General features: G+C 41.9%; 1 protein-coding gene and 2 long non-coding RNA genes across 3 annotated transcripts; all 3 read left to right on the top strand.

Moving 5' to 3' along the window:
• Positions 1–590: 590 nt before the first annotated feature.
• Positions 591–12,216, top strand: LOC118562838 (adhesion G-protein coupled receptor G2-like). Its single transcript, XM_036135717.1, has 8 exons — positions 591–710; positions 6,670–6,785; positions 7,020–7,288; positions 7,363–7,459; positions 9,454–9,583; positions 11,562–11,718; positions 11,877–12,015; positions 12,148–12,216. The coding sequence occupies exons 1-7, from the start codon at positions 591–593 to the stop codon at positions 11,996–11,998; spliced, it is 1,011 nt and encodes a 336-aa protein (XP_035991610.1). The 3' UTR covers positions 11,999–12,015; positions 12,148–12,216.
• A 1,920-nt stretch (positions 12,217–14,136) lies between these two features.
• On the top strand, positions 14,137–15,584 carry LOC118562947. Its single transcript, XR_004930907.1, has 4 exons — positions 14,137–14,220; positions 14,330–14,485; positions 15,160–15,249; positions 15,403–15,584. It is a non-coding gene; the product is annotated as an uncharacterized LOC118562947 (long non-coding RNA).
• Positions 15,585–22,661: 7,077 nt separating this feature from the next.
• LOC118562949 lies at positions 22,662–23,754 on the top strand. The gene is made up of 4 exons (XR_004930909.1): positions 22,662–22,714; positions 23,003–23,224; positions 23,354–23,460; positions 23,602–23,754. It is a non-coding gene; the product is annotated as an uncharacterized LOC118562949 (long non-coding RNA).
• The last annotated feature ends 151 nt before the right edge of the window (positions 23,755–23,905 follow it).

The following is a 23,905-nucleotide window of genomic DNA, read 5'->3' as shown; positions in this document are numbered from 1 at the left end:
GATGGGTGACATTCCCCATCTAAGGCGGAGACCTGGAGAGACGCGGACAAAGGAACCATCTCTATCCGAGACCGGGTGACCAATCCTTGGTCAATCAAGTTAAAATCGTAGCCGGAATCAACTAAAGCGGAAACGTAAAGATTGTCCTGGTCTAAGACTAAGGTGACCGGGAGACAAAAACGAGATGGAGCAGGATTATCAGGAGACTTGGGAAACGAAATTCTGCAGCGGTCCGCCGTCTTCCCCACTACAGGCGATGGACCCGGTCTTTTGCTCGAACTTTGTTACAGGAGTTAACAAAGTGTCCTGCAGTCTCACAGTAAAGACACTGATTTTCTGAGAAACGCTGTTGACATTCTTCTCGGGTGAAGTGTACGCGGCCAATCTGCATAGATTCGGGAGGTGGCGGCGGTGTTATAGCTGGCCGTGGGGAATTAACCCCTTGTACAGCCCATTAATATAACAGCAAAACAAAAGAAATCTTGGCATGGTCGGTGTAAAAGGTGCGAGGAGTGAAAAGGGACTCCTTTTGTGACCATAAAACGCTGATGGTAACTGGTGGCTGAGTGACAGGAGGGCTGGCAGATGGAATGCAGGTGAGGGGCCCGGACAGCACCACTGTGATGGCAGGCAGGAGGAGCAGCTGGAAGAACCGGATTGTAGCTGATGAACCAGGTGAATCCAGGAAGGGGGTTCTAACACCCGGCTTGGTACCTCCAAGGGAGTATGAGTGGAGATGCCAGAGCAAAATCTGAGCGGCAGGGATTCAGAGGACTGGTTCACTGAGCACGACGCCAACACAGGCAAGTAAATCCAAACACGACAAACTGGAGAATAACAGGAGACAGGATTAGTCCAAAAACAGGGTTTCCAAAACTCACAGTTAAGAAGCACAGGAGACAGATCAGTGGCCTAGGCATACCACGACGGGGTAACACTCTGGTGTCTTCCAGCTGTCTGTGTACTCCTTTTAAAGCTTGAGACGAAGGTTCTTTGATGAGTCACCAGTGTGGGCCACGCCTACCCGTCAACTGCAGCCACCTGTGAAGCAGAGTAGAGCACGGAAAACAGAGAACCTGACAATTGGAATGTACAAAATTGCAAGTAAAGATATGTATTATTTACGGCTGGGCAAGTTAACGCGTTCATTTCGCAATAATTCATTAGACTATTAACGGCGATATTTACTTTAACGCGGGTTAACGCATGTTGCTCACATGCTTTTATTTTGTGAAGGTCTGTTGCTGCGGTGTAGGGGTTTGAAATAAAACAGTAGGTGGTGATAATGTGCCAATAACCTCGCTGTCAGCCCAGCCTCTGATTAAAAGAGGAAGAAAGGTGCTGGCCCGAAAAAAACAAAGCCGACATGCGGAAGCCGGTGTTTCCCGCAGGAATTTGCTTAGGTGAGGCGGTGAGTTGGCGAACGGAACAAGTTTTGTGCGGAGCGGAGCAGGGTCTGCATCGACGCCGTCGGTGAAGTCGCTTCTCGTTTTAAAGTATCCATGTGTTTTTGCCTGTTTTTCCCCTGCCATTCACTATATGCACGCGAGAAAGCAACAACCAAAAACCGTGTGTTAACGTCAAATAACCATGCAAGCATATCGAGTTAGCAAGCATTTCAGTTTAAAGTTCTTACAGCAAGGAATATGACAGAAACAAGTTAGTTGTAACCACTGCCAAGTTAAAATTTGGTAATGAACATAAAATGGTAATGCTGCTCCCTGCGGTTACCTCAGAAATTGCCTGTTTTTGGTAGATTTTTTCCCCATAAAGAGAATTCCCTGTCAGTGGCAATAAGCTTTAATTTATTATTATTGCTATTTTTTGTTTTACATGTTTAAGTTGAGCTTTACACTAAATATGTGTTACTGATAAGTGCTACAAATGTTACAACACTTTTGTTCATATGGCAGCAGAACATTAAAATAAAAGTGCTCTTTACACTACTTTTGAATTCATTCTTGGAGTTTGTAAATACAATGCGATTAATCATGATTAATCAGGCAAATTATGCGATTAATCGCGATTAAATATTTTAATCGTTGCCCAGCCCTAGTATTATTATATTATGATGATGTTTTCTACATTTTATAGCATTATTATAATAACAGGCCTCTCTGTCTCTCCTATTTAACAGACTTGAGCACTGATGGCTGTGATACTTTATGGAACTATAATCAGCATTATGTCACTTGTTCCTGTGACCATCTGACGTACTTTGCTGTGCTTATGGTAGGACTTGCCTTTTGTTGTTGTATTAATCCGGAGATGTTTTTGTTTTGTTTTTTTGTCTTTGCTATATTTGTATCCTCCTCTGATCTCCTGTAATGTGTTTGCTAAAGCAAAAATATTTCCAGAAATTGAAAACCCTCTACTTAGGAAATTATACTGAAAGTAAACTGAAAATAAAGTCCACAATTATACAATTTTGAATAAATGATCAGATTGAAGAGCTAACATGGGAAGAGACATATGCATAATCATGAAAAAGTTAGTCAAGTTATCCTTAGTTAACTTGACTAACTTTTGTTGATCATGTAAATTCCCCATAGGGTGTTTTAGCAAATAGAAAATAAACACACGGCCATGAACTCAGAATACACACACACACACATACACACACACACACACACACTGAGGGAATTTCAGAGAGAACATTTAAAGGATAAGTCAACAAGGAAAATTCAGTGGATAATTAGCTATACCTAAACTAATACGTCCGTGGTGATTTAATAAAATTAGCGTTAATCAATAAGAAAATAAAAGCATAAATTGTTGTCTTGATTACTGTGTATGGGGGCGGCCATTATTGCCCATATTTGGGTAATAATGCCCGCCTGACATCACATCCTGTGACGTTATGTTGCGGTAAGGCACTGCACTCTACAAGCTAATTCAATAAGAACTGTACACAGCTGCGATCAACAACAATTATTTTGGATTTCCAGAGGACTTCACCATTGAAATTCGTGAGAGCTATTGTTAAAGCAACAATGCCCACATGCATGGCAGTTGAATATTGCAATACATCGGATAAAGTGATAAAAACATTAGTTATTTCTCCTTTACGATTCATGGTCCACCACGGGCTCTTTTGTTGGATTGCCTACTTGAAGAGGGAGGATTTGCCATCGAACTTCTGGCCAGAGAAAAAAACGTCATCTGTAGCCAACATTTCTAAGAAGAATGTCTTCAAGATGACATAAGAGTGAGACTTTTCGGTAGGTTTTTCTTTTTTTTTATAATGTAGAATTTTCCGGGACATTTGTTTACCCGACCAGAGGGGCGGAGTGATACGACACACTTGGAAAGAATGCTCACTGTTGCAAAGTCCACTTATTATATTCAACTTTGTCTTATTTTTTCTAAAGTCGCTTGTAAATTTCATGAGTTGTGGGGTTGCAGTTTTTTTGGGCTTGTTTCTGAAAGTGAAGTGGCTTGTTTTGGCCCTAAACTAAGTGATGCTGAAATATCCTCATAATGCACTGCAGCTCAACCTGACAGGAGCAGAGTTAGTAAACTCAGAAGGAGCCGCTCTGCCCATATTTTATGCAGTTTACGGTTGCAATAGCTGATGATAACTGCTGAAAGTAGATTAGGTGGTGCAGATCACCATTTTGAGCAGAGATTGGTTCTAAAGATGAGTTTTTACTCCCTGATAACATTGCAGAACCCAACCCATAAACCGTACTTTAATGCTTATTTGTTATCTTTTACTTTACTTTACTTTTACTTAAATTGAAATGCTTAATACCATGTCTATCTTTGTTTAAGAGGTAAAAAAAAGTAGTTCGGCATGAAAATAGGTATTTATTTACAAGGGGACAGAAAGGGCATTGGGACTTGCTCAACAGCCGATCCCGCACCCTGACGTCACAAACTGGGAGGGAGGTGGCAGTACTGTTCTTCACCAACATGGATTCCCCAATAAAAGTATATTCAAATAAAAATGACTCTTAATTAAAAAAACGTATAATTTATTGAACAGTATGTAATACTTTCATATTTAAAGTTTTAGCAGTTTGAATTCTGACTTCTCCTTTAACATAATAGTCATGTTTTTAGATTGTGGGAGAAAGCAGGAATACCTGGAGGGCATCCACACATTCACATAGATACATGCAAACAGAAACAGGACATTCTTGCTTCAAGGCAACAGGGCTACCAACTGTGCCACTGTTTAGTTTAGTTTCGGTTTCCCCTCCACTTATCCTGTCAGCTTGTTTACTCCTTGAGCCACGTCCGTTCCCCTGATTACCTCCACCTGTTCTGGCTAATTAGCTCACTCTCTCACCTTTGTTCTCCTGCATATTAAGCCTACCTCCTCTGCCACTTCCCTGCCAGAAACATCTCTATCCTCACGGTGCGAACTTCCTGCTATTTTCTTTGCCTGCCTGCCTGCCTGCCTGCCTGCCTGCCCGCCTGTGCTTCTGACCTGTGTTCTGCTTCCCGGTACTGAGCCTGCCCGACCCCTGTCTGGATCCTGTTCGCCTGCCTGGGAATAAGACCTGATCTGTTGCTGGACTTCTGCTCGGTTCTGTCCTGGATTGTCTGCCTGTGTACACGACCCTTGCCTGCCTGTAAGTTGCCGAGCCTAATAACCCTTGTCTGTATTCTGAGTTGCCAGTTACTCGGATCTGGTGTGGACCGAAGTCTCTTGTGTTCCCGGTCTGGACTGTTTCTCGAGCTCTGTTCCCCTTCTGGATTATTTCCCCAGCTCAGTGTCTGCTCCCTGCAGCTCGCCCTGCCTGTTTCCCTTTTGGACTCTCTCAAGGACTGTTTTGTTTGTTCATTCATTTAATAAACTGCCTTAACATCGCCATTGTGTCTGGCTGAATATTGGGTTCATTACAGCGTCAAATGTATACAAATTAATGTACTACCTAAATTGCTCTACCCATTTCAGATGCTGCCTGTAGACATTCCTAAATCTACATTTGATAAACTTGAAAAGTTGATTACAAAGTTTATATGGCAATCAAAACGTCTGAGGGTCAGACTAAAAATCACATGGGTCTCTTAATCTTCCAAACTTTAGGTTGTTTTTCTGGGCTGCGCAGGTGAAACCCCTAATAGCATGTTGCAAGATTCCATATGTACAAGATGGCTAAATATTGAGAAAGGCACATGCAAACGGCCCTTACAGACTCTGCTTTTTTTGGATGTCCCGCTTAAGGAGATTCAGATGAGCAAGTGGACTAGGACCACATTGAAGATTTGGAGGAAAATAAAGAGATCCTATGGGCTGCCTAAAGCAATTTCAGCACTGACCAACACTGGTCTTATAAACAGTTTTATCCCCTAATAGATGGACTCAGGATTCAGAAATTGGTCTAAGCGCGGCATTACAAACCTACACCAACTTCACAAAGATGGGTGCATTAAATCATTTGAACAATTAGGAACAGAATTCACACTCCCAATACAGATTTTTTTCAGGTATTTACAGCTAAGGGACTTTGTAACAAAGCACAGAGTGGACTAAAATCCTAGAGCCCACCCCAATTGAAGAATTCTTAATAAAATTATAAACAGTGGGAATAAGAAAATTATCAGCCATTTTTACAAGCTATTTATAGATATTGATCCCAACAAAACTCTACAGATCAAATAAAAATGGGAAAGTGAAATGAATATAGACATACAGCAAAACAGTTGGGAGGAAAAATCTAATACATGGTGGGAATTTAGATGGAAGGTAATAATACGATTCTTTAGGACACCAGCGGTCATATCGAAAATGGGAATCATACACCCTGATAAATGCTGGAAAAGTTGTGGATCACACATTGGTAACCTTACTCATATACTTTGGACATGCCCTAAACACCTGAGTGAAGTTGCCCCCCCCAGCCTTCTTCAAATCAGACAAAATTGGTGTCAAACATTTGTGCTACGTTTGTGCTGGTTTGTGCAGCAAACATTTTCATTTTTGCTGCACAGTTGCTGCATATTATTGATTCATAAACAACTTTCCTTAGTATTATTTAGACCTAACCAGATAAATGGGCAGCAACAATTTCTTCTCTGATTTAGTATCTTTTGTCATGATTTGGGGTTTTGTTTTTGGACCGTTTAATTGATCATCTCCAATCCATGCTCCACTCCTCCCAGCCACCAGTCATCTTATGTATTGCGGAGCAACCATAAGTCATCAAGAGGAAAAAATACATATACGTTGCACTGGACTATACGTCGCATCGGACTATACACATTTATTCAAACATTTATTTCACACAATCCAAGACTAAAAACTGACATTTACTCTGGTAACGTATTAAATGACACAGCTGCATCCACAACCAGTTAAATAACATGAAACATACCTGGGAGGACGAATGGGGTAAATTAGCAACTTCAACCAGCAAAGTTTTATCCAGTGCATTATGCTGATATGCACAAATTTCTCCCCTGTGGTACTATAAATGGTAATATTAATTTATTTACAGATTTGTCCTTATAAGACAAATAAAAACAAGAGCTGACAAAGGATGTGCTTCTTCTTACTGACTAAGCAGTGCATGAGTCTTGTCTAAGAGTGGTTTAAACTGAATTGGGTGCCTACAGTACGAGATAATTCCAGCTTTAAAATTTGAGACTTTAAAATGTGCTGTTATAAAATTGCAAAACTGATCGAAGACAAAGTGTGATACTATATTTTCTCCACAGGTAACTGCAAAGCTTTCAGCCAAAGACGCTGAGATCCTGTTCTACATTACCTACATTGGCTGTGGTATTTCTCTTCTTGCTCTGGTTGTCACTGTTTTGCTCTTCATCACCAACAGGTACCATGTTCTTCCATCAAGACGTTCATACAACACTCACATTTCTGTATACTTTTTTCCTTCATCCATCCATTTTTCTAAAACATTGAAAATATATTATCTTCCTGTAAGTTTAGTCATCTGTTCCTCTTTTCATTACTTAGCTTTTATGACCTCATTTTATAACACAATATGGGAATGAAATCGGCTGAGAAGTTGTCATCTACAGTAGAGCATGTTGTCTACTTCTGACAGAAAACTCAGAGCGGATGATTCCAAGAAGATCCACATCAGCCTTGCAGTTTCCCTCATCCTCCTAAATGTCCACTTCCTCCCCAGCCAGGCAGTGGCTAAGACGTCCTCCAATGAGCTTTGTCTTTATGTTGCTCTTCTTCTTCACTACTCCCTGTTGGCCTCTTTCACCTGGATGGCCCTGGAGGGCTTCCATCTCTATCTTCTCCTGGTCAAAGTCTTCAACATCTATGTGAGGAGATACCTGCTCAAACTCAGTGTGGTGGGATGGGGTGAGTGGATTCATCAGAGTCTTGAAGGTAAGAGTCTACAGCCTTAAATTAAGGAAGCAGTTTATGTCTTCCAGGTCTTCCTGCAGTGGTTGTGGCAGTTATGGTGATCATTGACAAAGACAACTATGGTCGTGTGCCCCTGGACTCATCTAAACCCAATGGAACTGCAATGTAAGGAAAAGAGCAATTCTCATCCCCTAATCTTTGGGTGATCATTTGAGAGGCTGGTTCATATCTCCAACGAGACTGAGCAACAAAATGGTTTGTTCTGCTCTGGTCATCCTTCCATCACAGACAAAAGATGAGCAGAAAATGCTTCACAATATTTCTAGCTAATGAAAAAAATAATAAATATCTTACCATTGCAGGTGATCTAAAAACCTCTAAGTTAGAGATGTTCATTTGACTATTACTTTAGTGGGGCCTGCAATTTTCGTGATGTGGAAAACTTGGAAAGAATATAACAATTTTACAAACTTAAATATACTTAAAAACTTAGAATCTCATAGGATATGCTCAGATCGACCAATAGGAAAATCTATGTACTAGTAATAGAAAAATTTTGGCCACTCCTGTACCAGCTCTCCCATTGGTTAGGCAGGGATCGAGGCAAGAGCCAAAGCTGATAGTTAAACACACACAAATAAAATAAATTAGGTTAATTTTTATTATTCATTTTTGCACAACGTTTTACTGTTTTCAAGTTTTCAATTTATGTGAGGCATTTTTTGTTGAGGTAAACTCTAAAGTATTTTTCTTTAAGAAGAATATTTTTAGATACTTTGCAAAAAGCACTCAATGATCAGCTGAATCACAGCTGTTATATTTCTGAAAGTTGAATAACAGACAGTGAATTTGGAAACCTTGGGCTATTGATTTGTTGAAAGTTTTTTTTTCATTCACGCCGAAATTACACACTTTTCGGTTTAATAGATACAGTCAAAATAGAAAAAGTTGACTTCAGAAAGCTGACAATTTAATGAAATTTGTAAATGGATTTTCCTACATTAGGCACAAAAGAAATGGTATTTAAAAATGCCACTGTCAACTATCGTTGACAGTGGAATTTTTACACACAAAATAAATGTGTGTATTTTGTTGATACCGCTGCTGTCCAAACAGGACTTTAAAACTGAATTAACACTTGGTTTTGAACAACCATTTATTTTTCCACAGTGTTTCAAATATAATGCAAAATCACTGACCTACAGTTCCAAAGGGAGAAAACATGAAGGAATGTTAGGGGAGAGTAATAAGCACAGGTGACAGGTATAACAGTGACTGAGCTGAAGGACAGGCAGAGCAATGTAGTGGCAGGAAACAGGGAGGAAAACACACTGACTGTACTGAAGACAGGAAGGAAAACAAACACCTAACAGAAAAAAAAGAATAAAGTAACTATCCATACTGAGCCGGGGAGAAGGAACCAAATCTACAGACTAATAACACATACTAAAGAGGTGAAGAAACTAACAGAGTGCATGATCCCCATGAGCCTAAAAATAATCGTGACCCATACATGCACAAGATTTCCAATTTCTAGAATTAAACCAAAATTATATAATACTACTTAATACTGATAATACAATTTTTGCATTCCCTTATAGAGAGCATTTAACGAAACAACTAAAAGGACCCAGTGGATAACGTTTTTGTGCTCTGCAGAACAATTAACAAGCATAACTATGGCGACATACACAGAATATTGGAGAAAGGAAATATTCAAGACAGTTTATGAAAGACTGGGTGGTTTTTGAAACAAAGTTAGACATTTTATTGGTGGACTAGACCAGTACAAGATGTGAATAACTTATGTAGTCCAAACTAGTGTTGAGGCTGCTGAACATAATATACATGATTTTGGTAATTAATTAAAATTGGCACTGAAGAAAGCAACCATCTTACATCTAATTGGGTAGGAAATGTGTCAGCAGAAAACATAGATTCGAATACACAGTTGTTGTTGAAAGGGCTTTTTGGTATCTGTATATTTGAACAATTCAGAAGGATCACTGAGTAAACACAGAAGCTGTGCAAAAAAACAATTTTCTATAATAAATTATTGCATATTGTTCAGTCATCTTACCGAACCTAAATATAGATTACTTTGCCCATTCTATAATTATACGATGATAAATTGCTGCCTGTGTTTCCATGCTGTATAGATGTTATATAACTGATGACACGGCGAAGCTGGTGACCACAGTGGGACTGTTCAGCCTGGTGTTCCTCTTTAACGTGATCATGTTTGGACTGGCAATCAAATGGTACATGAGTGCTGACTTACACAAGGAGGTAATAGTTTGAATATGTCTTTGTACTGATTTCCCCTTTGTATTACACATTACTTAATTTAGCAAATATTTCTGTAAAAACTTTATGTACAGTACAAATAAACATAAGGAACACTAGTCATATGTTTTATCAATGTTTAATTTATTGACAATAACAAACTAATATTAGTTATATACACAAATGTTAAAAGGATTATTTTTCTCTGCCTTTTCTGACATTAACCTGAGTGACTTATCGTCTTTAATTCATAGGGATACTTAGATTATAAGAAAGCCAATTATTTTTACAATAGGTTCACTCTTCAAAGGTGGCTACCTACATGTTTCAGGAGTGTATGTTTAGGAGTTTTTGGTAATCTTATGAGCAATGCATTTGTAAGATCAGACATTGAAGTTGGATAAGTTGGCCAAACAAGAGGTCTCCACTCTAATTCACCCAAAGGTGATCCATCAGGTTGAGGTCAGGACTCTGTACAGCCCAGTCGAGTCCTTCCCCATCAAACTTGCTCACTCATGTCTATAAGGAGGAGGTTGGACTGTGCACACACAGTTGGATCATGAAAATGTCCAGAATGTTTCCTCTCAAATGAATTTAAGTGTCTGAGCACAACTCCTGAAAAATAGCCCCACACCAGACTCAGCTCTCTACTAAACTTTACAACTGACACAAAGCAATCAGGCAGGTGCTGCTTTTCTGGAAACTGTCAATTCTGGAATCAACTATTGGGTTGCCAGACCGGTAGGTAGGATTCATCACTCCTTAATAGCATGTCTCCACTAAACTATAGTCTACACTTGATGTGGTAAACAAACCGAATCAAATACTCTGCATTGCACTTGGTGATGGAAAGCTTAGATTCAGCTGCTGGGCCATGAAAACCCATTCCAATAATCTCTCTATGAGCTGATCTTAAAATAATTTAACAGCCACATATTGCTTTGTTGACTCTGCAGACAGCTCAAGATCTCTGAGCGAGGTCAGCATCCACTAACCAGTGGATTAGCCCAGCTAAGATGCACTTTCAGCTGGGCTAAATTTTCATCTTTTAGCCCAGCGTGGAATAAAACCCTTATTTCACCTAACATTTTTATGATATTTAAAGTTTTATTTTTGTATTTCTGGCCAGGCTGACTGTGATATTTTCTCACATTCCCATTGCTACCTGTAATGAAGATCACCAGCTGCACCTGAGGCTTCAGCATAATTAGGCTCACTCCATTCACCTGTTCTCCTGCCTTCTTATACATTTATACCCTAGTTATCTGACGGGGGCAAGCTGAGACAGTTAAATCCAGGGTACAAGAACTTGGTCTGATAAAAAACACTTGGCTGGAAAAAAAACACTCAACATCTACTCTCAACTTCCCTTTCAAAAATCTGATACTGACAGACAAACAGGAGTATATAAAAGCTGGACAGCAGGTAAGGAATGAGCTGTTCTGCTGAAGCTGCTGGTGCAGCCAAAAGTCCCTTTAGTATTTATTATCTTATTATGTTGTATAGTTTTTCTAGTGGAATTGCTGACTGTTGTTCCCTTTGGCTACATGTGTACATGTCCTATATCTTAAAAGTTCCCTTTTTGTGTCCTCATTTTTTTGTATATTTTTGACACCAGAATCAGGCTTCTACTTTTACTAATTGGCCTGAATCTGATTGTTTGGAACTGATTTTGTGTCGGATTGCACTGAAATCTATGTTACTATATAGAATGGGAATGTAATGACTCAAAGAAATTAATAGTAGACAGGTTTGCATCAGGCCACTTTGTTTTCTTAGTAATGCCCTGAGATTACATCTTGAGACTTGATGAATGAATCGAACTAGACTGACTCAAAGTTCTCACCACATTTGTATGTCACTATACCTTGAGTGTAACCTACAGTGTGTGTGTGTGTGTGTGTGTGTGTGTGTGTGTGTGTGTGTGTGTGTGTGTGTGTGTGTGTGTGTGTGTGTGTGTGTGTGTGTTTAACCATGTTAGCATGGACGGAGTAAACATCACAAAGCCAAGCAAGAGATTTGCACCCTGCTGGTGCTCATGGTTCTGCTGGGCCTCACCTGGGGCCTGATCTTCTTCTCATTTGGCCACCTGACCACCCCTGGACTCTACAGCTTCTGTATACTGAACTCTTTGCAAGGTTTGAAGAGCTTTTTCAAAGTATAATGCAGGAGCTGTGAATGTAACCTGACTGAGTAGAGTTATTTATTAGTCTCTTAGTGTCATTTGGACTTCCTTGATAATTGTCTCCTATAAAACATATAAATCTTTATCTAATTTCATCATTGTATTTTACAGGTTGCTTCATCTTCATTTACTTTGTGTTGATGTGGAAGAATTCAAAAGATGCTGCTAGCAAGCTAAGCTCTTCTAAAGTACAAAGCTCTGACACTGGAACACAAGCAAAGTCCCACCCATAAAGATGTGATTGAAAAATGTAAACGTGCCTCACTGTTTTTGTTTAAAAATAAATATCCAAAGAAACAAGCATTCCCAATAGTGCTATCTCATTTTAACGAAAGTAACCTTCAGTTATAAGGCAATCTTCAATATATTTTTTCTCTTTAAGCTTAGCCATCTATTGGTTGCTAAACAAGTGCTTACTCGTTGGACTCATCTGCTGCCTGGTTTACTCTGGTCACAACCCAGACTGTCTCTTGTTGTTGGAGTATTGCATTGCCCTTTGGATTCTTTAACCACATCCAGCTGCTCCAGTCATCACCTGCATGTTCTGCCTGTCAACGGGCTGATCTGCTCACATCTCTTGTACTGCCTGTCATTTAGACACTTTTTAATAAATCTTTTAACGTGTAACTCCATGTTTAATTGAATTATCGAGATCAGCTGCATTCATATACGCAACATCACAGTAATCTAACAGAGACAGAAAGATCAGTAGGACAAATATGTCCCTGCACTAAAAGAAAAAGATCTATTTCTGAAAAAAAAACCTAGTTTGATCCTCAACTTTTTTACATGTTCAGTGTCACATAAATTAAAGTGCTCATCTCTAGCTGTCAATGGGCGAGAGGCGGGGTACAACCTGGACAGGTCGGCAGTCCAGAAATAGCCCAGACTTTGCCCAATTTACTGTGGTATCACCAAGACCTGCTGCGCTAGGATAGCACAGGGGACTGGTGTCGTCATGCCAAACGACTTATCCACGGCAGAATTTGTATCCCCTGCATCGGGAGCGCATTCAGCTGGAAGAATGAATCCAGTCAACTCCGAATCATTTCCAACCTATTAGGCGTGGAAATGAAGATGTTTTACTTTTCTTAACGAAATACAGCAATGATGTTGTTACATTATCGTTCAGTTAGTGTGAAAAAACTGAATATGTAACACTTGTTAGTGCGATCATAAAGGATTGCTATGTTGGTTAAAACTTAATCGATCACTCAATATAACACGTTATGAGAAAGTAAACGGCTCGGTGGTCATTTCCAGATGTGTCACGAAAATATTAGCTTTATGTTATTAGATTGTCGCATTGTCTGTCTGCTGAAAACAAAAATCCCCCTTCCTGAGTTCATCAATGCTGTCCGCTGGTTCATCTTTTTTCTTTTTCTTTTTTTGACCCGCATAAATAGATCATATAAAGCGGATTTCACGTGTGATCAAATGAACACTGAATAAAGGTACAGCCAAAGTTGTCAGATTTAATAAGATTTTAATTCAACCAAGAACCATATAGAGATATTAACCATATTAAGAAAAGGAGATATGTCGCTTTTAAAAATAGAACAATGTATTAGGAGTTTAAAAAAATCTATTTCTTTTTTTTTTTTTTTTTTTTTTTTTTAAGTTAGAATAGTTAGAAGTTAGAAATTCGACATAATTAGTTAACTTAATCAGCAATCACCAGCACAGTTCCTCTCTCCATGCAAGTTAGTATCACAATGTTGATGAAAAGTCCATACTGTCTCACAGTGTCAGTATTCTCCTCTGATACATAATGTTTAGAAGATGAAATTGGATTTATTCTGCAATTCAGATTGAACTGACATATTTTCCCTTTTAGATACTGCAATGTCTTATCAAGCCACACTTAGGATCATTCTTCAGGACCATGACATTCGCAAACTTGACTTACCCCATGGCGTCCCTGAGACTTTACATCAGTCCTTTCAGACATCTTTGAGAGACTGGCTGAAAGCATCTTTCAGTATGTTGCCTACCCAACAAGCGCACAGTTCTCGGATGTTGTTGAGACGCTGATTCAGAAGCATCCTTGCCTTAAAGAACCAGGTTCATATAATGGATGCTATGGATGGCAACAGAGACTAAAATGTAAGATGGGAAACTATAGAACCAGGTTGAGAGGGCTTGGATGCCCTGAACTTGATGCAAACTCTCTCAGAAAGAAGAGACCACATGAAAAAGCACCTGCAAAGAATGTCAAAAGACCAAAAAAGTGAGAAGTTAACTATTTGCCCTCTCACCCACAAGGAGAAACAGAAGACAGTTTGGAACATGAAAGAGTGGAGCTCCTCAATGAAGTAAGGAAGAGGGACAACTGTCAGATCATCAGTGAAAAAATGGCAAAGACATTTCTATTCGCAGGCAATAAGTTGTTAATCAAGAACCACCAGTCAGTGACCTGAAAGAAAGATGGCGGGCTCTTTTTGACGCAGCTCAAGTAAATATGTTTCCATAAGACAGCTTACAGTATGTGTTATTTTGGAGTAAATTGTATATATATATATTGTATATGTTGTGCCTATTTGTGCCTTTTGTTTTGTATACAGATTAACCAAGAATTCAGGAGGATCACAAATGTTAGCCTGGAGACAACATTCCTGGCAAAACTGGACCAATACTCCCTGAAAATAATGTACCTGTTGTCCTCAAGAGGGGGGACTGCAAAAATGAATATTCAGCGCATACAGAACATGCTGCTAGAGGTATGAATAAATTAAATCTAGTTACTTTGAAATTAGATATTTACTTTGGTGATGTAGGGTTTTTGATCACGATTGATTAGTGCTGTGCTGTTCAGTGTAACTGGAGAATAATGGACCTACATTTTACAGGTGACCAGAAAAGCAATTCAGAAATAATTGTTAGATTGTTTATTGTCTCCTAGATGTACTGTAAGGAAGCTGTTTACAACTTAAAGTTGTTATAAGGAAATTATATGTCACATAATAATAAAATAGGCAAAACTATAAATTAAAACTAAATAATAAATGATGTAATGATGTGATGTAATTTTGATGTGCAGCAAGAAGGTCCTGGGTTCGAGTCAGCCCTGTGTCTTTCCGCATGGAGTTTGCATGTACTCCTGTGCATGCGTGGGTTCTCTCCGGGTACTCCGGCTTCCTCCCACAGTCCAAAAACATGGCTGTTAGGTTAATTGGTCTCTCTAAAACTGCCCTTAGGTGTGATGAGGTGTATGTGTGTGAATGGTTGTTTGTCCTGTCTGTCTCTGTGTTGCCCCGTGATAGACTGGCGACCTGTCCAGGGTGTACCCTGCCTCTCGCCCATTGAACCCTGGAGATAGGCACCAGCACCCCTGGCGACCCCATGAGGGATAAGCAACAAACCAAAAGTTCAACATTCTTTTTCCTATTCACAGGACAATTATGTGGAGACACGGAGGGAGGCTGCCATCCGTGGGTTAATGGTGTATCTTAAGGAAAAGGAGGAGCAACTCTTCAAAGAGGAGGTAAATCAGACACCACTATACTTCACATAGAGATATATTGTTTTCCTGTGGTTGTTTTATACATAACTTTTATAAATAACATAGTAAATATATGTTGCATTTTCCAACCCACTACAAACCTTTTAAACATTTATATTAATTCTGACCTACCAGGATGGAGATGGGGATAGTACGGACCAACTGATGAAGATTGTCACAACACGAGGTGGCTCTGATCCAGCCCATGCAAAGATTGTCATAGAGGGAACAGAGGTACTAACAGATGTGGATATTCCCAGAGTCTGTACCTTGCTAATGGGGCTAATATACGCACTCAACCTCAGCTACCCAAAAGGACTGAAAAGTACTTTTGAAGTACTTCAAAAGACCCTCCTTGAGCTGGATGATCTGAAAGCTTGTCCCAAGGTAATGTCACTAAAAAATAAACTATTGTAATAAAGCGAATCTGAGTTAGACCATCCTCAAATTAAAGAGGAAAATGTTGCACTGTTGTTTACAATGTTTTGTTAAGTAACATATAACTATACAGAAGGTGTAATGTTCAAAGTACAGTGTGTTGTCAAGGTTTTGTTTACCGATGAACTCAGGACGCACACACGGGACTAAAAGTTTGAGTTTTTATTGAAGGAAGTATGCTGGGTGGTGAGTGATGAAGACCGGAGGTTCAGGACTGCAGAAGGTCAGGGATGAATGTGATGACAGGAGCTGACGGCCCGGAGACAGAGAGTCCACACTTGCTAGGTGCTGCTCTGCTAGCAAGCCTCATAGCACTCAGGTTAGCAGTTCATTGGAGACACCAGGGCACAGAGCTGAGCTTCACCAGGGCGGCTAGTCAGGTTAGCAGAACTTGAGAGACACCAGGGCACAGAGCTGAGCTTCTCCAGGGCGGCTAGTCAGGTTAGCAGAACTTGAGAGACACCAGGGCACAGAGCTGAGCTTCTCCAGGGCGGCTAGTCAGGTTAGCAGAACTTGAGAGACACCAGGGCACAGAGCAGAGCCTTTCCAGGATGGCTAGTCCAGTTAGCAGTTCTCTGGAGATACCAGGACACAGAGCAGAACCTCTCCAGGAACAAACAGTGAACGAACAGTCTTTAGAGTGACTGGCAGGACTAACCTTAACAACAGGAGCAAAACAAAGCTTCCAAGGCAAAACGGGGACTGGCATGGAGAGGTGTGGAATGATGACGGCCCAGTGCTGAACTGAAGGCAGAGGGAGGTTTAAATAGAGCACTTCACAGGTGGAACAAGGGTCTGGCTAATTGGCTGGTAAATGATTATCAGGTGTGACTGACTGCTGAGGAGGTGAAGTGAAAATTGACAGAAAATAACTGATGACTGAAAACTAACAATAAATAAAGTCAAACCTAACCCAAAAGAGATGAAAAAATGAAAGTAACAGAAAAACAAAGCCAAACCAAAACTCAACCATGACATTACCCCCCCCTCAAGGACGGACTCCGGACGGCCTAAAATCAAACAAAACAAACTACAAAGTGACCGAACCAGGGTGGGTGGAGGGAAGGCAGGATGGCGGGCAAGAGTCATAACCAAGCTGATCTAACCTGGGTGGGTGGAGGGAAGGTAGGATGGAGGGCTAAAATCAAACCAAAACTACCCACTAGGGCGAACTAAAAAGGATGTCTAACAGATGCTGGTAGGCAAAACAAAAGGCGTCTAACCGACGTTGACAGGCGAACATCGCCACCAGGCAAAAACGGGCATGACAGGCGAACATCAACGCCAGAGGGAAGAACAGGCGTACGACAACGCAAGAGGGAAGAACAGGCGTACGACAACGCCAGAGGGAAGAACGGGCGTACGACAACGCCAGAGGGAAGAACGGGCGTACGACAACGCCAGAGGGAAGAACGGGCGTACGACAACGCCAGAGGGAAGAACGGGCGTACGACAACGCCAGAGGGAAGAACGGGCGTACGACAACGCCAGAGGGAAGAACGGGCGTACGACAACGCCAGAGGGAAGAACGGGCGTACGACAACGCCAAAGGGAAGGAACGGGCGCACGACAGCGCCAAAGGGAAGGAACGGGCGCACGACAGCGCCAAAGGGAAGGAACGGGCGCACGACAGCGCCAAAGGAAAGGAATGGGCGCACGACAGCGCCAAAGGGAAACCTGCCGGGGCGTGAGGGAAGCGCCGGGGCTTGGGGAAGAGAACGTCGGGATGCGAGGAAAGCAGGAACATCTAAACGCCTAGGAACAAGAACGGAGGGCGTACTTACACGCCGGGGAACCGAGAACAGAGGGCGTCCTAACACGCCGGGGAACCAAGAGTCAGAGAGCGTCCTAACACGCCGGGGAACCAAGAGTCAGAGAGCGTCCTAACACGCCGGGGAACCGAGAACAAAGGGCGTCCTAACACGCCGGGGAACTGAGAACAAAGGGCGTCCTAACACGCCGGGGAACCGAGAACAAAGGGCGTCCTAACACGCCGGGGAACCGAGAACAAAGGGCGTCCTAATACGCCGGGGAACCGAGAACAAAGGGCGTCCTAACACGCCGGGGAACTGAGAACAAAGGGCGTCCTAACACGCCGGGGAACCGAGAACAAAGGGCGTCCTAATACGCCGGGGAACCGAGAACAGAGCGCGTCTAAACACGCCGGGAACACTAAATCTAAACGCCAGGAATCTAAACACCAGGGAAACAGGAACAAAGGGCATCCTAATACGCCAGGAAACAAGAGCGGAGGGCGTCCTAAAACGCCAGGAGACAAAGGGCGTTCTAACACGCCGGAAAAACACGAAATCTACAGGGGTCAGAGGGCGTCCTAACACGCCAGGAAACAAAAATACCAGGAACTAAGGGCATCTAAATTCTGGAGAACGGAGGGCGTCAAACACGCCAGGGGACTAAGAGCTAGGGGGCCAGAACAAAACTAAGAAGCGCTGGGACCTAAAGAGCGCTGGGAAACTAAATATCTAAACCAAAAACTAGAAAACCAGGCATGAACTAACCTATAGAACAAAACCAGAAGAACTAGGGTAGGGATAATAAAAGAAAAACCGAAGCAAAAAACTAGAAAATCAAAATAAAACTAAAAAAAACTAGGAAAAAGAGCAAGACGTACAAGAGAAAAAAAAAACTATAAAACTAATGCAAAAACCAAAACAAAGAAACTAGGACAGGAACGGGTAAACTAATGTAACACTAGACAACTAAAGCTAGAACAAAAACAAAAACTGAGAGAACAAGGCAAAAAACTAGGATCTAAAGCAAACAAATAACCAAAGCAAAAACCGGAAGACTAAAGGCAAACCTGGAACACCAGAACAGAGGTGGAAAAACAAAAGAAAATAGAAACTCAAGTACTCTAAGAAAAACAAAGAACCCCCTAAATAACTCTAAAACCCCAAAAATCCTAAGTAAATCAAAACTGAAATCGAGCCCAAAAAATAACAAGGCACTGGCCTTAAGGGCTCAGGCAAAAACGGCTGCTAAGCAAAAAAGAAAAGTCTTCTTGGAGGTCGTCCTGGACGAGGCAGGCGGCGGAGCAGCATCGCCATACTAAACCCTCGAGGAGGGCGGCCCCGACGAGGCAAAGTCAAGCGGCCCGGAGACCGCGGTCGGCGGCTCTGGCCGAACAAAAAAGTCAGAGGCGGCCGCCGTGGTGGGCGGCCCCGACGAGGCAGAGTCGAGCGGCTCGAAGTCCGCAGTCTGCGGCTCCGGCCGAACAGGAAACTCAGAGGCGGGCGCCGTGGTGGACGGCCCCGACGAGGCAAAGTCAAATGGCTCGAAGTCCGCAGTCTGCGGCTCTGGCCGAACAGAGAAGTCAGAGGCAGGCGCCGTGGTGGACGGCCCCGACGAGGCAGAGTCGAGCGGCTCGGAGTCCGCAATCTGCGGCTTTGGCCGAACAGATCAGTCGGAGGCGGTGCCAAGCTACAGGTCTCGGCGGAAACCGAGGCCAGAGGCGGGTCCTCCTGGACCTCCTCACGGGGCTTGGGCGGAGGCAGGTCCTCCTGGACCTCCTCACGGGGCTTGGGCGGAGGCAGGTCCTCCTGGACCTCCTCACGGGGCTTGGGCGGAGGCAGGTCCTCCTGGACCTCCTCACGGGGCTTGGGCGGAGGCAGGTCCTCCTGGACCTCCTCACGGGACTTGGGCGGAGGCAAAGCGGCTCCCTCGGAGACCTTGGGCTCATCCTCGTCGGCCGGCGGAGCTATTTTCTTGGTGGCCAGCAGAGCGGAGCCTTCAGTGGTCGGCAGAGCGGAGCTTACGGTGGCCGGCAGAGCGGAGTTTACTGGTGGAGGCGGAACCATCTCCTCGGCTACTTCAGGCAGTGACGGGCAACAGGCTTCGGAGGGCAGCGGCGCCGGGCTACAGGCTTCAGAGAGTGGCACCGGGCTACAGGCTTCAGAGAGCGGCGCCGGGCTACAGGCTTCAGAGAGCGGCGCCGGGCTACAGGCTTCAGAGAGCGGCGCCGGGGTTGGAGGCGGATCCTCCTCTTGAGCCTTGACGGACCCTCCGCGCCGGTGGTTCTGCTGTCTTCGCCGGGAGGGGACAGTTGAGGAATCTGGGGCAATCTCAGGGGTGGCAGCTGGCCAGCAGGGCAGAAGGACGTCTCGGTCACCGTAGTAGAACTCCCACAGCTGGCTCTCCTTGATGCGTGGGGCTCTGCTAGGTGGAACGATGAGCCTCACTCGAGGGGCCAGCTGCGAGTCATGGAGGTGATGACCGAGACGACGAGAGGCTGAGCGGCTTCTCTCCCTGGCCTCCGGGGTGGCTGCATCAACGCCCACGTGAACCACGGGGGAAGTGGAGTCGACCCGGATCGGTGGCGCAGGGTCCCGGGCAGAAGCCATCTTGGTGTACCTCTCCCTCATCTGGCGTTCGCACATCTCTACATATGCGAGGATGTCCGGGTCGTCAACTCCTGCAGGTAAGCCCCGCATGGCGCCTGAGTTCACCTTTTGACTGGGCCGTACTGTCAAGGTTTTGTTTACCGATGAACTCAGGACGCACACACGGGACTAAAAGTTTGAGTTTTTATTGAAGGAAGTATGCTGGGTGGTGAGTGATGAAGACCGGAGGTTCAGGACTGCAGAAGGTCAGGGATGAATGTGATGACAGGAGCTGACGGCCCGGAGACAGAGAGTCCACACTTGCTAGGTGCTGCTCTGCTAGCAAGCCTCATAGCACTCAGGTTAGCAGTTCATTGGAGACACCAGGGCACAGAGCTGAGCTTCACCAGGGCGGCTAGTCAGGTTAGCAGAACCTGAGAGACACCAGGGCACAGAGCTGAGCTTCTCCAAGGCGGCTAGTCAGGTTAGCAGAACTTGAGAGACACCAGGGCACAGAGCAGAGCCTTTCCAGGATGGCTAGTCCAGTTAGCAGTTCTCTGGAGACACCAGGACACAGAGCAGAACCTCTCCAGGAACAAACAGTGAAGGAACAGTCTTTAGAGTGACTGGCAGGACTAACCTTAACAACAGGAGCAAAACAAAGCTTCCAAGGCAAAACGGGGACTGGCATGGAGAGGTGTGGAATGATGACAGCCCAGTGCTGAACTGAAGGCAGAGGGAGGTTTAAATAGAGCACTTCACAGGTGGAACAAGGGTCTGGCTAATTGGCTGGTAAATGATTATCAGGTGTGACTGACTGCTGAGGAGGTGAAGTGAAAATTGACAGAAAATAACTGATGACTGAAAACTAACAATAAATAAAGTCAAACCTAACCCAAAAGAGATAAAAAAATGAAAGTAACAGAAAAACAAAGCCAAACCAAAACTCAACCATGACATGTGTAATTTAGAGTTCAGCTATAGTATATTGCACCTATAGTTCAAAATAATGCACTTTCTGTAACGCAAAGAATTTATATCAGTCTGATCAGCATGACTGTAAAAATGTTAGGTATCTCTCAGACAGTTTTACTGGCCTGTTTTATAGCATTTCTTTTATGGAGGCTACAGTTTTGTGTGCTATTAAAATGTTAATATGCAGCCATGTTTGAATAAACTGTTCATAACACTAGAATTTCAATGTGTAATTTATTCTGACTTAGATAAATAAGTTAAAATTAATAAAAAAAATAAGGTAACAATGTGTCGGGAGTGCACATTGCAGACAGGGAGACTGGTCAGACCATTTTCACGTCACACCTGATAGATTTCTCGGTGAAAAAAAATAATTTAAAAAAATCATGTCAAGGTTGTAACATTCACTTTAATTGGCAGCTGTTTACAAAATTGTAAAATAAGATTAATAAAATAAGGTAAAATACTGTGTTTTCTGGAAAGTCAAAAATCACGTGATGCACATTTGCATAATTGATTGAAGGAATAGCAAGTCCGCTGGGTTAACTTGCCACTTTTCATAAAAATGAACAGTGCGGAATACGAAACGGTCTTCAACTACATACTTAGAGGCAAATATCCACCGCAGTCAACCAAGCAACACAAATATGTAGTTTGAAGGAAAGCCTCGTGTTACAACATTGAAGGTAATTCTTGCCGAGTGATGCCTTGAAAGTTAGCTTACACTCAGTGCTTTTTTGTTATTGATTTACTGCTGCATTTAATTTTGATTAATATGTGTGCCCACACGAACGTTACTCCAAGCCATAATGCAGGAATAACACACAATGTTCTTGACTGCAGTTGTTATTCATGTAAATTACACTTGTACTCCATTTCTACTTCTAAGTTGTTTTGTAGAAAGATTCCCGAACTGCTACATTAATCAATAAAAGAAAGAAAATCTAGCAAAGTGGACAATTGTGAACAAAAAACATTACTTAAAAAAATTCACAGACATTACTCTTTCAAATAAGCACTGTTTATTTTTTTTCTGCAAAAGTAAATTATTTAAATAAATATGCATTTGATAATGTCTTTCTTCATGTTCTGTTTATTACATGCTTCTTGTTTCAACTTGCATGTATAACTCAGGTACTAGTATACATTTGCATACTTATGGAATTATAAATGTATTTTAATAATAGAATTGTATGCTTCACTCATATTTTTATTGATGTCCTTTATGTTTTCCAAGGAAATGAACTCTTCGATGTTAGACACAAAGACAGTCGTTCCTCAACAAAGGTCAAAGTTGTTAAAAGTGCTGAGGAAGCCGAAAGAATATTGCTTGACTTCCATGCCAGCCCTACAGGTGCACATTGTGGCTAAATAAAAACAACAGATGCCATGTCAAGGAGATTTTATTGGCCTGGAATATCTGTGGACATCAAGAAATGGGTATGTTACATAAGCACTGGAATAAAGAAAGAAGTAATACCAACTACAAGATAAAAAATTTAGGAAAGTAAATGTGTAAGCCTTATTTGTATAACCAATATGAAATTATAATTTTCCAATAATGTCAACTTTGCATGAGTTAAATTCTTGTTTTGTTTTTTACTTTTTAACTATCTTCCCAGGTCTCTGAGTGCTGATCCTGTCAGGCCAGTGCCCAAGCACTGAAAGAGCCATCAGTGTATACTCCCATAAAGGTAAAGTAAATCATAGCAAAAAGAAATAGGTTTAGTGAGACTACATGGTAGTGTGCAGCAGTGGTTGGTTTTTCTGTTTTGTCTGTGTTCTCACAAAAGGCCTACATTTTCAAGTTGATGTATAAAATTAAGGAATATATATTTATAATACATTCCTATAATATTATACTAAACATTTTATAATATATTGAAAAGCTATTACTTTAGCTTAACAAACTCCTGCTTCTAAAACTTTTCATGTTTTGTATTATTTTTTTATTTAGTAATCTATTAAGTCTTTCTTTTAAGGTCTACCATCCCTTTGAATTAGTTGGGATGGATTTAATTGGAAAACTGACCGAAACAAAATCTGGACACAAGTATATTTGTGTCATGATTGACTACTTAACGAAGTGACCACAGGCATATCCACTAAAGACCAAATCAGCGCCTGAAGTTACAAAATGCATAATTAAGTTTGTAGCCCCAAAAAGGATTTTGACAGACCAAGGATAAGAATTTGCAAATGCCGTAAGTATTTGTTTACAATCTGTTATAGAAATTTAACATTATGAATGTCCTCCTTTACACTATTTGGTGTGATATGTTGTTTATATATGCAGGCTATTTAGTCAGAGCTATTTGTGTATATATTTTCAGATAAACCATGAAGTTTGCAAGATTCTCAACATCAAACGAAGCTTGTGTTCCCCATATCACCCCCAAACAAATGGGTTGGTTGAAAAAATGAATGGGACTATTCAAAGGTGAGTACTATCTCTAATACTTACATTTTCAAAGAAAAATCACAAAACAAGACATTTATTTGCTAAAATACCTACATAATAAGGCAAATTGAAAGAAATCAGGTGTTATGTGTGACATACTACACCTTTCATGTATCTCAGAGCTCTGAGTAAGGTTGTGGGTGGCCATCCACACACCTGGGATGAGTATTTGGATTATGTGATATTTGGGATAAGCACCAAAAGGCAAGTAACCACACAGTATTCCCCATACTTCCTCATGTTCGGAAGAGAGGCACGCTATCCCTCAGAAGTCCCTGAACATTACATGGTAGGGTTCAATCTTTCCATTTCATGATGCTGTATTTAAGTGCAAATCGCTAGTTTTCATCTACCACTTTTTAAAATTACCACTAGAGTTTGTTCAAAAATGTTTTATGTTTTATTACATAATCAGGAAGACTTT

Source organism: Fundulus heteroclitus, chromosome 4 (genome assembly GCF_011125445.2).
Source record: "Fundulus heteroclitus isolate FHET01 chromosome 4, MU-UCD_Fhet_4.1, whole genome shotgun sequence".
NCBI classification, from domain to species: domain Eukaryota; kingdom Metazoa; phylum Chordata; class Actinopteri; order Cyprinodontiformes; family Fundulidae; genus Fundulus; species Fundulus heteroclitus.
Note: the sequence above shows the minus strand (reverse complement) of the source record. Positions and strands in the feature narration are given on the sequence as shown.